The sequence below is a fragment of the Ursus maritimus genome, unplaced genomic scaffold (genome assembly GCF_017311325.1).
Source record: "Ursus maritimus isolate PB19 unplaced genomic scaffold, ASM1731132v1 scaffold_19, whole genome shotgun sequence".
NCBI lineage: Eukaryota > Metazoa > Chordata > Mammalia > Carnivora > Ursidae > Ursus > Ursus maritimus.
Window position 1 is genome coordinate 56,945,314 of NW_024424341.1, and position 14,081 is coordinate 56,959,394.

At 59.1% G+C, this 14,081-nt stretch overlaps 3 protein-coding genes and 1 non-coding gene across 5 annotated transcripts in view; 3 read left to right on the plus strand and 1 right to left on the minus strand.

Moving 5' to 3' along the window:
• The window catches only part of LOC121103551 (liprin-alpha-3-like), a gene marked incomplete at its 5' end in the record, with an annotated part of 22,989 nt that extends 15,551 nt beyond the window's left edge, over window positions 1–7,438 (plus strand). The window contains 10 exon segments of the mRNA XM_040634433.1: window positions 2,344–2,544; window positions 3,829–3,891; window positions 4,055–4,081; window positions 5,149–5,324; window positions 5,737–5,834; window positions 6,057–6,232; window positions 6,320–6,388; window positions 6,613–6,784; window positions 7,210–7,281; window positions 7,368–7,438. Coding sequence (XP_040490367.1) covers window positions 2,344–2,544; window positions 3,829–3,891; window positions 4,055–4,081; window positions 5,149–5,324; window positions 5,737–5,834; window positions 6,057–6,232; window positions 6,320–6,388; window positions 6,613–6,784; window positions 7,210–7,268 — 1,041 coding nt within the window.
• LOC121103578 lies at window positions 1,247–1,353 on the plus strand. The gene has a single exon (XR_005835829.1). It is a non-coding gene; the product is annotated as a U6 spliceosomal RNA (small nuclear RNA).
• Window positions 7,439–8,163: 725 nt separating the features above from the next.
• On the minus strand, window positions 8,164–12,246 carry LOC103657114 (sarcoplasmic reticulum histidine-rich calcium-binding protein). Of its 2 annotated transcripts, XM_008684530.2 has the most exons (6): window positions 10,183–12,246; window positions 10,037–10,107; window positions 9,470–9,538; window positions 9,165–9,219; window positions 8,650–8,686; window positions 8,293–8,467 (listed from the first exon to the last, which is right to left on the minus strand). In XM_008684530.2, the coding sequence occupies exons 1-6, from the start codon at window positions 12,026–12,028 to the stop codon at window positions 8,431–8,433; spliced, it is 2,115 nt and encodes a 704-aa protein (XP_008682752.2). In that variant the 5' UTR covers window positions 12,029–12,246; the 3' UTR covers window positions 8,293–8,430. The 2 variants fall into 2 exon arrangements, with proteins under 2 accessions (XP_040490218.1, XP_008682752.2); XM_040634284.1 differs by having other exon boundaries at window positions 8,164–8,467; window positions 9,165–9,538.
• Window positions 12,247–13,501: 1,255 nt separating this feature from the next.
• Window positions 13,502–14,081, plus strand: part of TRPM4 (transient receptor potential cation channel subfamily M member 4) — a 59,260-nt gene continuing 58,680 nt past the window's right edge. The window contains exons 1-2 of the mRNA XM_040634285.1: window positions 13,502–13,629; window positions 13,927–13,994. Of these exons, the coding sequence (XP_040490219.1) occupies window positions 13,606–13,629; window positions 13,927–13,994 (92 nt within the window). The 5' untranslated portion in view covers window positions 13,502–13,605. The remainder of the gene's footprint in view (window positions 13,630–13,926; window positions 13,995–14,081) is intronic.

Genomic DNA, 14,081 nt, shown 5'->3' on the forward strand with positions numbered 1-14,081 from the left:
GAGAATGACACAGGCCTTGGCTCTGCAGGCAGGATCCCTGGAAGATGGGGGGCCCTCACGGGGAAGGTCAGCAGGGACAATGGATAGGATGGGGAGGGGTTTGCTTGGGAGGATGTGTCAGGGGAATGGACACGGACTTGGGAGGAGAGGAAACATCCCCGATGGGGTCTGCCCTCACTCTGTCCTGTTCACCCAGTGAAGGCACCCCAGATTCCCTGCACAAAGCCCCCAAGAAGAAGAGCATCAAGTCGTCCATAGGCCGTCTCTTTGGCAAGAAGGAGAAGGGGCGAATGGGACCACCAGGCCGGGACAGCTCTTCTCTGGGTGAGGACTGTGATGCCAGCCCTCTCTCCCTTCCTCTCTTCCTTCTTTCCTTCCTCTCTTCCTTCCTTCTTCTTTTTCACAAGTTCACTTGACGTTCTTCTGAGTCTTCATTCATTTGGTAATTCATAGGATGTGAAAGGGGCAGGACTTGGCAGTGGGAGAGGGAAGGAAGAGGGACAAGGACAGGGCACTCTGAGGCCTGCCTGGGTGACTGGAGGTGGGGAGCTAAATGAATTTTATTATTGCATTTACCTATTTTTTAAATAGAGAAAGAGAGAGAGCCACCTAAAGCCAGGGCTGTTGGTGTGCTGCAGCCTGCTTGTACTGGCCTGTGAAAGCCAAGAGTTCAATTTTCAGGAGTTTTGTGGGCTGCTTGACATTACATCGGTAGCCTGAAATTGGTGGGATTCTTTACACCAATGGAAATTGGCAAACACCACAAATCAGGGAATACGCCCGCCCTCTCTCTCTCCCTCCCGGGGAGCCAGTGGTTAAAGAGTTACTAGCGTCCCACTGCCACCTTACCGAGGCCAGCCCAGGGAACCCAGCCCTGTTCTGGGGATGTCTCCAATTCCCGGCCTGGCAGGTGAAACTGGTTCCTGTTTGGCTTTATCACTCCCTCGGGGCCTCCGCTTCCCTGGCCTCCTTCTCAGCAGCCCCCGACATCAGAGAGTCTCCTTCCTACTTGAGACCCTCCAAACTCTGGCCCCTCCCTGCCTTCAGCAGGAACACCATCGGACGAGACACTGGCCACGGACCCCCTGGGGCTAGCCAAGCTGACGGGCCCAGGAGACAAGGACCGAAGGAACAAGAGGAAGTGAGTGTGTGTATAGGGTGGGCTGGGGGAGGCCACTTACAGAAATTTCCTTTTTTTTTTTTAAACCTTCTTCCAAGTTTTCTGTTTTCATAAAAAGTGCTTTGGGGGCTCAGTTTGGCAGCCCATATATTAACACTGGAACGATCCAGAGAAGACTGGCATGGCCTGTGCGCCAGGATGCCAGGCAAATTCATGAAGTGTTCCACTGAAAGACAAAACCGTGCTTCGGAGGGGCTTTGTGGGAAAGGCGCCCATCCAGGATGGCTGGGTGGTCTCTCTGCCCCTGAGAGCTCCTGCCCTACTAGGCCTCTGTCCCCAGGCACGAACTTCTGGAAGAGGCCTGCCGCCAGGGCCTGCCCTTTGCTGCTTGGGATGGGCCCACCGTGGTCTCCTGGCTGGAGGTACTGGGGCCCAGAATTGCCCTGACTCTTGATCCCAACTCCTGTGACAGCCTTGCCACTAAGGGTCACTGGTGCCCCCCAGCATCCTCCTCCTAGCCCAGAGTGGGGTGGGAGGAGGGGGATGAGGCACTCGGAGAGGTCAGCCTTCCTGTTGATCCAAACAGCTTCCTCCTCCTTGTCCCCCCATCCCTGTGCCTCTGGCCATGCGCCCCTCGGTGCTGCTCTCCTGTTGTCTCCGTGTCTTCCCACATCTCTCTCTCATTCTATGGGGTTCCCTGTGTCTGATATTTTGCCCCTCTCCCCATCTCTGTTTTTGTCATTCCCCACATTTCTTCCCACGTCTCTGGGGCTTCCCGTGTCTCTTTCCCAATGTCTTTTGCTTCTCTCTCCCCCACATCTCTCTCTCATTCTATGGGGTTCCCTGTGTCTGATGTTTTGCCCCTCTTCGCATCTCTGTTGTCATTCCCCACATTTCTTCCCACGTCTCTGGGGCTTCCCGTGTCTCTCTCCCAATGTCTTTTGCTTCTCTCTCCCCCCATCCCTCTTTTCCCGATGACTCTGGCGTCACCCTCTGCCCCCCCTCTTTTATTCCCCGTGTCTCCCTCTGACTCCCTCTCGTCTTGTTTGCCTTGCCCCATCTCTATCGCTTCTCACCGCTAACTTTCCCACCTCTCCGTCTCCCTCTCTCCTTTTCTTTCTGCCTCTCTCCTGTTTTTCCGGTGTCTCCCCGGATATTGTCTGTGTCTCTCCGTGTGTGCGTCTTCCTTCCCTCTCTCCGCCCCCCTCCCTCCTTCTGTCCAGCTGTGGGTAGGCATGCCTGCATGGTATGTGGCCGCCTGCCGGGCCAACGTCAAGAGCGGTGCCATCATGGCCAACCTGTCGGACACGGAGATCCAGCGGGAGATTGGCATCAGCAACCCGCTGCACCGGCTCAAGCTGCGCCTCGCCATCCAGGAGATGGTCTCGCTCACGTCGCCCTCAGCGCCCGCCTCCTCCCGCACGGTGAGCGTCCTCAGGCCAATCCCAGCCCTTGCCGCCTCAGGGCCCCCCCTCTTGCCCTCAGACTAGCCAATCCTGGGCTCGCTCACTCCAGCTCCTTCTCAAAGACCCTTTCCCCCTTGTGTCTCACCTGGATTGGATTATCTGGGGCGTGGGGTGGGGGGAGTCCCTTCTCAGGTCTCCCTGCCTCCGCCCTACCTCTATCTGTCTTACACAGACAGAACCCCATCCGGGAGAAAAATCCAGATTCATATGGTTCCTTACAAAGTCCTTGATGAGCCCCTCCACTCCCATCAGCCCACCTCTGACTCGGCTCCTTGGCTCGTGCCGCTCCCTGGCTCCCTTTCCTCAGAGCACTTCTCCCCCTGTCTGAGCTCAAATGACACCGCCTCCAAGAAGCCTGCCTAACTCAACAACTAGTCCCTCGCCCCATCACCCCAGCACCTTAACACCCAATTTTCCCCCCACAGTGTTTATTTATGGCCTTCTAATAATTTATCCTTTTGTTCCCTGCCGAAACTTCTTTGTGCCATGCCCAATTCAGCAATTGTTAATCCCTTGCCCGACTTGCTGTTTGCCTCTGTGTGTGTGTGTGTGTGTGTGTGTGTGTGTGTGTGTATCTGAGACCCTCCAGTGTAATTTGTGGACATCATTACTGGTTAGTCCGCAAAATTACTTCATCAGGGCATCTTCTAACACTAAGAACATTCTCTGCAGCCACCGCGCCCTTATACCGAAGAATGTGACCATTATTGTCAGTTTTATCTCTTCCGTCTATTTTCAAATTTCCCCTCATGTATCCCAGACCCTGCACCTGGGCCTGGCGCGCATGAAGAGCTTCGGAAGTGTCTGAATCAATGTACGAAGTCCTAACTCGGGGGGTTGTTGGGAGCAGGTGCTCTGTAAATGCGAACACCCCCCCTCTTTTGTCCCAGTGCTGTGTCTGCCACCTCATTCTGAGCCGTCACTCTGTCCATACATCTGTGTGAGGTCAGAGAGGTGATGTTGTGCCTGGGGTCACACAGCAAAATACCCAGGCAGGACCCCAATTCAAGCCTGAAAACTTGCCCGACCTCAAAGCCCATGTCCTTTTGCCTGGTACACTGCAGGTGCTCAATAAATGATCATTCGTTTTCTCTTTCACTGCCTGGCCCGGAGCAGTGACTGGCCTTTCTGAGGCAGAAAGCAGAATGTATATAAATGGACCTGGCCTGGGCCTCTGGGAACACCCCTCCCCTATCCAGAAGCCTTCTCCTCTCAACCTCCATAACACCCCTCGCCCCTCAGTCCACAGGAAACGTGTGGATGACACACGAGGAGATGGAGTCCCTTACGGCCACGACCAAGCCTGTGAGTGACCCCTGCCGGCGGCCTTGGGGGTGGCACTAACTCTCCCTGGGGAGGGGTGGGGAGGCGAATCTCTGGCTGTTCGTCCGTCTGTTCGTCCCTCCCGCCCTCCTCCGCCTGCCCCTTAACCCACCCCTTCTTTCCCCTCTTCCCACTAACGGGTCAGGAGACCAAGGAGATCAGCTGGGAGCAGGTAGGGGGCGCGGGGAGGGACGTGGGCGCATGAACAGGCTCTGCACGCTGCATGCACGCCCCTCCTTCCCCAAGCCCCGCCCCCTCGCCGGAGGGTTCCATCATTGCCGCGGGGGGCGCCGCGTGGCGCCGGCTCTGGACTGTCTCATTGTGGCTTGGTGGGGGTCGGTGGAAAAGCCTGGACTAGTCCATTGTTAGCGTGGGGCACGGGCCATTCCATTCTCCTGGGTTGCGGGGGCTCCAGGGGCTGTCCCACTGCTGTAACTAGAGGGAGGCCTTTTCTCTCTGACTGAGGGGAAGTGGGACTGTTCCAGTGGACTGGAGCAAAGGGGTAAGCATACTGGGGAGGGCGGCAGGTGAGGCTGAGAAGTTGGGGAGGAGGAGGAGCTATACTTTGTTCTCAAGAAGGGAGAGGCATGCACTCCCCTGAGGTAGACGAACCCGGTTGGACTGGGGTCTTCCGTTTCCAGTCCCGGGGTAGGGAGGTGTGGAGGTGGGGATTGTTTCCTTATGCTAAAGGGAGTGGCGGACTTTGAGCTGATCCAGAATATTGGCCGCGGGCCAGATAGCATTAGACTAGTATTTTTGGCCAGTGCAAGAGTGGCGGATGGATCCATTATCGTTTATTGTGGGGAGAGCTACATTGGAAGAATCCGTTGTCCGGGCTTGGGGGAGTAGCTATGTTGGACTGATCCATTGTTCTGAGCTGGGACTAGACTAGTGCCTGTCACCCCTTACTGTTCCGGTACCCCGAGGATCTGGTGGCAATGCAGCTTCTGATTCAGTAGCCTGGGGTGGGGTCTGACCTTCTACAGTTCCGGCAGGTGCACAGGTGATGGTGCTGCTGCGGGTCCAAGGACCACACTTTGAGCAGACAAGGGTCTATTCTGTTATTATGAAGGAGTAGGAGACCCCTGGATTGGTCCATTGTCCCGAGCAGAGATTGACCATTGTCCTAAGGTGGGGTGGAGAACAACCTTGGGTCAGGGGGTTGGAGTGTACCCTTTCATACATACATGGGAAGGGGTCAGAGGGCCTGACGCCTCCCCCACCTGCCCATGGCCCCAGATCCTGGCATATGGTGACATGAACCACGAGTGGGTGGGGAACGACTGGCTGCCCAGCCTGGGGCTGCCCCAGTACCGCAGCTACTTCATGGAGTCGCTGGTGGATGCCCGGATGTTAGATCACCTTAACAAGAAGGAGCTCCGGGGCCAACTCAAGATGGTGGACAGCTTCCACAGGTGGGGGCTGCCTGGCCACTGGGGACAGTCCAAGGGGAAGCCTCAGTCCTAGAGAGTCTTTGGCCAATGGGACTGGTGATGGGGACGTCCCTGGACTATCTTTGGCCCTTTAGCCCGGATTCTCAGGCAATCCTGACTTCTGTGTCCCTTCCACCAATAAGATGGTCCACTAGGAAAAGTCCAAATCCTCAGACAGCTTGGCTCGTTGACCCCGTACCCTGTCCAGGTTATCCAGTAAGAACTGCCTGTTGAAAATACCCCAGCTCCTGGGAATGTCGGCAGTCCAAACCACTGACCCAGTGGAACAACTCCCCAACCTTTCCCAGAAGACCACAGCCAATGGGGAGGGAAGGAGCAGTAGCCATTGGAGTTGTGAAGGCTCATCTGTGACCCCACTTCCCCTACTGCTCAGGGTGAGTCTGCATTATGGGATCATGTGCCTGAAACGGCTCAATTATGACCGGAAGGACTTGGAGCGGAGGCGGGAAGAGAGTCAGACCCAGATCCGAGGTGAGTAGGAGTATAAGAGCTCCCCCCAGCCCCCAAGCCAGGTGGAGGAGTTTGGGGCAGGTGGGGAGGAGCTATGATTAAGGGAGGGGGAGAGGAGGCGGAGCACGGGCCTTTTGCGAGGGGGTGGAGCCAGCATAGGGGGCGTGGCCAGGAAAGAGGAAATGGAGGTGACATGTGGGCTAAATTGGACCGGCTGGCAGCTGAGAGTCCTTTCTGTCCCAGACGTGATGGTGTGGTCCAATGAGCGGGTCATGGGTTGGGTATCCGGGCTGGGACTGAAGGAATTCGCCACGAACCTCACGGAGAGCGGGGTGCACGGGGCGCTGCTCGCCCTGGACGAGACCTTCGACTACTCCGACCTGGCCTTGCTCCTGCAGATCCCCACTCAGAATGCGCAGGTGAGCTGCCGCTCGGCCCGGGGCACGCTGGGCACCCCCACCTCGCAGCCTGCACGCTGCCACCCTTCTTCCACCTCTCGTCCCCAGGCCCGGCAGCTCCTGGAGAAGGAATTCAGCAACCTCATCTCCTTGGGCACAGACAGGCGGCTGGACGAGGTGGGCGCAGTGGCAGCCCTGGAGGCTCAGCTCCCAGCGGCAACTGCAGGATCTGAGCTGAAGAAGTGGGGCTGGGCTTTGGCGGCGGGAGGTTGCTGGAGGCGGGACTAGGGCAGGGGCGGGGTTAAAGGGGAGCTGAAACCCGAGAGGGGTGGAGTCAAAGGGAGGGGCTGAGTCAGAACCCGGCCCTGGTGGCTCATCGTCTGCCCGGCACCTGTACCTAGGACAGCGCCAAGTCCTTCAGCCGCTCGCCATCCTGGCGGAAGATGTTTCGAGAGAAGGACCTCCGAGGCGTAACCCCCGACTCAGCTGAGATGTTGCCCCCCAACTTTCGTTCGGCGGCAGCGGGGGCCCTGGGATCTCCAGGGCTCCCTCTCCGCAAGCTGCAGCCCGAAGGTGGGCGGCTCCCCTATGCTACAGCCCCTCCCCCCCCCTTGCTCGGGGTGGGAAAAGGACCAACTCTACATTCCAGAAGCCTCCCTCCAGGTTCTGAAGTGGCCTAGTCCTTTCTCCCCGACCCATGACGAATGGATTGCTCAGTATGCCAACTCCCTCCGCCGGGTGTGCAATGGGCTAATCCCGCCCCCCCCTTCCAAAGTGGGAAATGAGTTCGCCCACCGTCACCTGGGGCGCCGTAGATGAATCCAAGGCTGCGGGAAGGGAAGGAAAACCGGCGTGGAGCCAGGCGTTCGTTGTCATTTCGGGAAATCCAAGAGAGGATGCTTGGGATTGAGGATCAGAGAAACCCTGCTGTGTGTGGGGGTGGGGTGGGGGAGAGACACGCGCGCACCAGACCAAACCACTGCTCGCTCTCCCTCTAGGCCAGACTTCTGGGAGTTCGCGGGCAGACGGCGTTTCGGTCCGGACCTATTCCTGCTAATGTAGGCCTCCAGGTGAGGACTGTACTGGGCGATCTTGGGGGTTCGGGGCGGCACAATGGATCTTCACTGCTCCACGTACTGCCCCGGCGTCAATGCAGGTGACCTCACTCGGATGGAAGAATCTTCCAGAGGCTGGGCTGTTCCCCCTCCTGCCCAGAGTATGGTCTCGCCGGGGAGAGCGGGCGGGGGAGCTCGCGCCGCGGACTGGACCATCTGTACAGACGAACGGGGAGTGTGCGTCCCCGCCTCACAAAAGGACTGGGCCTGGACCAAACCACACGAACCGGACTGAGAGGGGGAACGAAGAGGGCAGGAAGAAATCCCGCCCCAAACTTCCGCCTCCGTTTTCTCTACTTTGTAATTTATTGGTCAGTTTCCGATGGGAGATGGGTGCCCTTTCCCCGCGGGAAGGGAGCGGGGCTTCCCTCCCGGGCCGCATGCTAGGAGAGGCTGCCCGCTCCCCTTTCTCCTCCCCAGTCGCGGGGCCCAAGTCTTCCTTCTTCGTCCGAAAGGCGGGGAGGGGGGACTCGCTGCTACAAGCCTCGCCCCATGTGCCACTCAGCCCCGCCCCGCCGCGTCAGGTCGCCGGTGCCTGGGGTCAGCTGTGGGCGGAGTCCCCTCTTCCTCCCCAGTGTCTCGTGTCCCCGGGGCCTCTCCGCCCCCCGTGCTGTGGCCGTGTCCGTGCCCCAGGGGTAGGGAGTGCAGAATTGCGCTCCCCGTTCCCCTCCGGCTCCGGGGTTTGCATGGGAGAATCCTCTTTCCACGATGCCACTGGGCGACGTGGCGTGGGGGGAGGGAGGACGGTGGGGGAGCCCTCGCCCGAGACTCTTGGTCGGCCTCCCTGCCCCAGGCGTCACTCAGTGATCACGGGTAAAGAGAACTGTTTCAAAAAGCTCCCGTGTTGACTGATTTATTTGTCAGGACCTTAGGAAAACCGACCTCAGGAACCCAGGAGGCCAGACCACTCCTCCCTCAGACCCATGAGCCCAAGTCCCCAGTCCCCACCCGCGCGTTCCCTGGTGCCCCGAGAATCCAGACCCCACGCCTGACAATGAGGTTTCGGGGGGCATCTTTGTTCATAATGCGATTCAATAAATATGGCTCGTGGAAAGGGGTGGGAGGGCCAGAGAGGTACGTCTGCGCGGCAGCCGCACCGCTGGGTCAGGGTTCCGCAGTTTCCAGAATGTCCGCCAGGGCTCTGGAGAGGAGGACGCAGAGGTTAGACAGCCCAAGTGTCCGAAGCTCACCCCAGGCGCTTAGAGGGACATGTTAACCTGCCCATTTGATCCACAGGGGAATGGAGTCCCAGGGTCGTCCAATCAGCGGGACTGCGCCTCTCTAAACAGGGCCCTTAAACTGCCCCCCCTTCCACACACTTACTGGTACAGGGAGGAGGAGAAATAGTCGACGTAGCTTCCTGTGGGAGAAAAGATGAGAGGCTTGAGGGGTACACCACGGTCGAAATTAGGGGGCCACTGATTCACCGAATCCGGAATCAGGACTAGCTCCGCCTCCCTTTTACCTAATTCTTTCCCTAAATTGAATTCCTTCTACTGGGACTCCTTTCAAGGCCCTGGGCCTCTCTCCTTGCTCCTGATGTTCCCATTCTCCAGAAGCCCCTTTTCTTCTAAATCTGCCTGCTTTGGCCCCGCCCGTTCGTTTCTAGACCCACCCTTCAACCTTCCACCCCTTGCCTACTAAGTAAGCCTCAGCATCTAGCCCCACCCCTCCCTCGGTCCGGGTCCCGCCCCTCCGCGCGCGCCCCACCCCACCCGTAGACTCCCAGCCTTGGCCACGCCTCCGCACCTAGCCACGCCCCCAACCTCCCGGGCCCGCCTGTCGGATTTGGCTCCGCCTCCACGGAGTGTGCCTGGCTGGGCTCCGCCCACCCTCACCTGGAGTGCAGACCGTTTCGCAGACCAGTGGGCAGAGGTAGCAGAACTGGCAGTGCTGGGGGCGGGGCCGGGGAGAGACAAGTGTAAGGCAGGGTCCGGGCTGAGCCGGGATGGGGGCGGGTGCCGGACAGGGGCCTGAGTCGGAGGTTAAGGTCAGAGGCGGGATCGAGTGTGGAATCAAGGGTGCACCAGGGATGGAGGGTTGGGTCAGTGAGGGCAGAGGCCAGGATTTGGGACTGTGGGTGCCCAGAGGGCCCCCGGCCGACCTGGGGCCTGGTGGAACCTGGGTCCGGGGAAAGTGTCACCTGGCACTGGTCGCAGTGCTCCCCCATGTTCTCCTCGTCACAGTGACAGTTCTCACATTCAGTGCATCTCTGGGAAACGGGAGGATGCTAGTTTGGGGATACCGTTTGGGAGCCGCCCGCCAGTCCTCCACCCTACCCCCTGGACATTTCCCCAACTCCCCACACTCATTACCTCCCACACTGAGCTCAGCAGCTTCTCCCTCGTCCCCCTCTTGCAAGGTGACACCACATCCCCGTCACTCTCTTCATGCCTTCTCCCTATTCTCCCCACAGCCTGCCAGGCCCCAGCCCCATTCCACCTGCCCCCCAACTCTGCCATAGACTCTCCCCTCCATCCCCATATCTGCAGGTACAGCTCAGGCCTCACTCCCTCCTGGACCATTGCCCCAGCCTCCTCCCCAGCTTCCTGGCCTCCAGTCTGCCCCCTACATGCCCCTCCCCCCAGTCTCTTTCTTCACCTGGCACCGCCCTTGCCCCTCCTTTGCTCAGAGCTGTCCCTAGGCACCTTAGAGGCTGGGGACAAATTCCAGGGACAGCCTGGAGGATGGACCTGGGCTGGGCACTCACATTGCAGAAAGAGCAGTAGCCACACAGGGACCCAGGCTGGTAGTTCCCGTACTCCTGGACACCCTGCAGATCTGTGGGGACAGGAGAGCAGCTGTGAAGCGGGCTGACTCTACTCCTCCCTGCCCCCACCTGGCCAGGTCACTTACCCGTGTCCTTGTCCTCACCACTCTGCTCCTCACTGGAGCCACCTCCAGTCACCTCCCTCCCAGCCTGTGGGTTAGGGATGATGGTGAAGGGGAGCTCCTCTTCCTCCTCCTCTTCCCCCTCCTGGTGGTCTTGGCTCAGTGGGGCCTGAATCTCAGCCCTCCCTTCCCTCGTCTCTTCCTCCTCTTCTTCCTCCTCCTCCTCCTGGCTCAGGCTGAGGCTGTGACCTTCCTCCTCATCTTCTTCATCCTCTTGGTCCCGGCTGCCATGGTGGGTGCCTTCTTCTCCACGTTCTGAACTTTCATCATCTTCCTCATGGGAGCTCTGGTCCTCCTCCTTTTCCTCTTCCTCCTCAGAATCCCTGTCCCTCAAATGGCTTCTATCCTTGACCCCCATGTGTTCTGGGGGCTGGGGGCTAATCTCATCTTCGATGTGGCCAATCCCTTCATCTTGGTGGCCTTGTTGCCTGTGACTGGGAGCCTGGTGGCCAAGCCTGTCAGAGATGTCCTCATCGTCATCCTTAGGGACTCCATGGTGGTGATGGCCAGGGACTGCTGATTTATAGTCATCTGGAAAGTCCTCCTCCTCAGTGCTCTTGGGGCCTGGGTGTTGGGAGCTTACAACATGGTGGCTGAACTTGACTGTGATCTCCTCTTCTTCTTCCTCCTCATCTCCAAGGCTGTGAGTATGTCTGGGAATCTGGTGCCAATGTTCGGTGGACACATCCTCATCCTCATCTTCTTCGTCTCCATGGCCTCGGTGTCCGTGACTGGGGATATGATGACGGTGTTCATCTGAGACATCTTCATCCTCTTCCTTCCCGTGGCCTCGGTGCGTGTGGGTCTGGTGTCCGTACTCAGTGGACATATCCTCTTCCTCATCTTCTCTGTGGCTGCGGTGTTCATGACTGGGGAGATGATGACCGTGTTCATCTGAGACGTCTTCATCCTCTTCTTTCCCGTGGCCTGGGTGCCTGTGGGCGTGGTGTCCATACTCAGTGGAGATGACATCATCATCATCATCACCTTCTTCTCCGTGGCCTTGGCGTCCGTGGCTGGGGACATGATGGGAATATTCATCTGAGGCTTCTTCATCCTCTTCCCTCCTGTGGCCTTGGTGCCTGTGGGCCCGGTGTCCATACTCAGTGGAGACATCATCATCATCATCATCATCATCATCATCATCACCTTCTTCTCCGTGGCCTCGGTGTCTGTGGCTGGGGACATGATGGGGATATTCATCTGAGGCATCTTCATCCTCTTCCCTCCCATGGCCTTGGTGCCTGCGGGCCTGGTGTCCATACTCTGTGGAGACCACCCCTTCTTCCTCATCTTCATCGTCCTCTTCTCCGTGGCCTCCATGTACGTGCCTGATGATATGGTGGTGATACTTGCTGGACTCCACTTCCTCTTCATCCTCATCCTCGTCCTGATGGCCGTGGCTTCTGTGGCTGGGGAAGTGGTGCCCGTGCTCGTCTGAATCATCCACATCTTCAGTCTCGTGGCCCCTGTGCCCATGGGCCTGCCGAGCATGGTCTGTGAAGACCTCCTCATCGGGGATATTCTCTTCTCTGGCCTCGTGGTCTTGGTACCTGTGGTCTCCGAGTCCGTGACTGTATTCCCCGGAGACATCTTCGTTCTCATCTCCATGGCCTCTGTGGCTGTGCATGGGGTGGCCAAACTCACCTGACACGTCCTCTGAGGGCCCCACAACTCCTGCATTGTTGTTCCAGTTGCTGGGGCCCGGCCCGGCCCCTCTCAGCTGCTGGGTCATGGCGGGGGGGAGGAGCAGGCTGGCCACGGCAGCCCAGAGGACAGAAGTGTGCAGCCATGGCCCACGGTGGCCCATGGGGAAGGACAGGCAGCAGAGTCTCTCCCAGGGGTGGCTCCAGCTGCCTCCGCAGCTATGTGGATGAGTGTTGGGGTCCTTGCCCCTCTTTGGGTCCTTCTGGTTCTTTCTGCCTGTGTCTTTCCTTTGCTGTGTCTCCGGGGCTGCCTCTGCCTGTCTGCCTTCCTCTGGCCCTCACTGCTGGACACCCCTCTGAGGCAGTCTCAGGAGCCCCCTCACCCCCCTCTCTGGCCCTCCCTCCCCACCTCCCAGCCAATAGGGTCTCTCTCCTCCCCTCTCTGTGGCTAAATTTACTTTCAGCCCTGAGTTATTCTGGGTCAGTCCCCGCCTGCCCCTCCCCTCCTGTTCCTCCTCCTCCCAGCTGGGGAAGGGGTAGGTGAAGGGGTCTCAACTTGGCCAGCAGTGGGGGCCAAGGACTTGACTTGGTACTGCCAACAAGTTCATGTTTGACAGCTGCAAAGATAATGGCTAGACTTTCAGTGGGCCAAGTTGGGGGGAGCCTAAGGCACCTGTGGAGGCCGGAGGGACCCGTCCGAGAGGAGAGACCCCTGCCATGGAAAGATTGGGAATTGGATTCTGGGGACTTTCTGGCCAGAATGGGAGCCTTTGCTGAGAGAGTGGATGACAATATGGAGGCCCTGGGCAGGGGCGGAAGGAACTCGCTCCAGCACACGCACCTATGACCTCCTGTCCCTGGAACTCAGAGCCAAGGGCAGGAGACCAGGCCAGGCCAGGGCTATAAATACAGCGAGGGGGGGGGGTGGGGGGCTCAGGTTACCCAGCTAGGCTGCAGCTGTCCCTGTCAGAGCTGGCGGGAGACACGTGGCCCTGCCTGTCTGTGGGTCACTATCTCCCACTCCTCACCCTATCACTATGGCCGTGGCCCTTTGGGTCCCCAACCCTCTTTATGGGTCTCCCTCTCTCATTTCTGTCACCCACACTGTTTCCCAACCACAGGATTCTACTATCTTCCCGTCACTCTGAGCGTCTGCTCTCCACCCAACTTTTTGTCTCTCTCTCTCTCTGAGTCAGTGTACCTCCCGAATCTCTGTTCACCCCTCTTCTGATTTTCTGCCCCCTACCTAAGTTTTTGTGCCCCATCCCCCGTGGATTAATGTACCCCCTCCCTATCTCTGGCATTCCATCTTGAGTCTCTGCCCCCCTCTCTCTGGATCTCTGTTTCTCTCTCTGGTCTCTGACATCCCTTTTCTGGGTTCCTGCACCCCTCTCTCTGGTTTCTTGTCCCTCTCTCAGTCTCTTGTCCATCCTTCTCTGGATCGCTGTCTCTTCTCTCTCTGGTCTCTGACACCCCTTTTCTGGGTTTCTGTCCCCCTCCCTTCTCTGGATCTCTGTCTCCCTCTCTCTGGGTCTCTGTCCCCCTCCGGGTTTCCGTCTGGCCTTCCCGTCTGGCCCTTTGCTCCGCCTCTCGCTCTACGCGTCCACAAGACTCCCCGCCCCCCCAGCCTTGCCCCGCCCCGGCTGGGAAGTGGCGGATCCGGTTTGTCCTGGGCGGGTCTGGAATCGGGGTTGGTGGAGGGAATGTAGGGAGCCGGCTTGGTTGCGGCGGCTGCGGCAGTATGGTGGGTCCGGAGAAGGAGCAGGTACCGCGGCCGGACTCCCGGGCTTGGCCTCCTGGTTCCCAGAGCGGAGGGCGCTGGAGACCCAGATTCTTGGGTCAGACGAAGGAAGGGGTCGGGGTGGGAGGTCCCGGAGGTTGGGGGGCTCCGAACTCCTGGGTCCTTGGGGACAGATGGGAGGGGGGCTAGGGGAGTCCTGCGGCTGGCGGAGGAAGGCCCTGGGGTCCTGGACTCCTGGGTCTGGGGAAGGCTGCGGGGTGGGTGACTCCGTGTCCGATAGGACTGAGCTGGAGCCCTCCCACCCCTTGTTCCCGTCCCCAGAGCTGGATCCCCAAGATCTTCAAGAAGAAGACGTGCACGACATTCATCGTTGACCCCACAGAGGCGGGGTGAGGAGCTCGCCCCTGGAATCGACCCCGGAGCGTCCCCTGAGCGTCCCCGGCCCGCTGACCCCGCCCACCTTCGTCCCCCCCCCC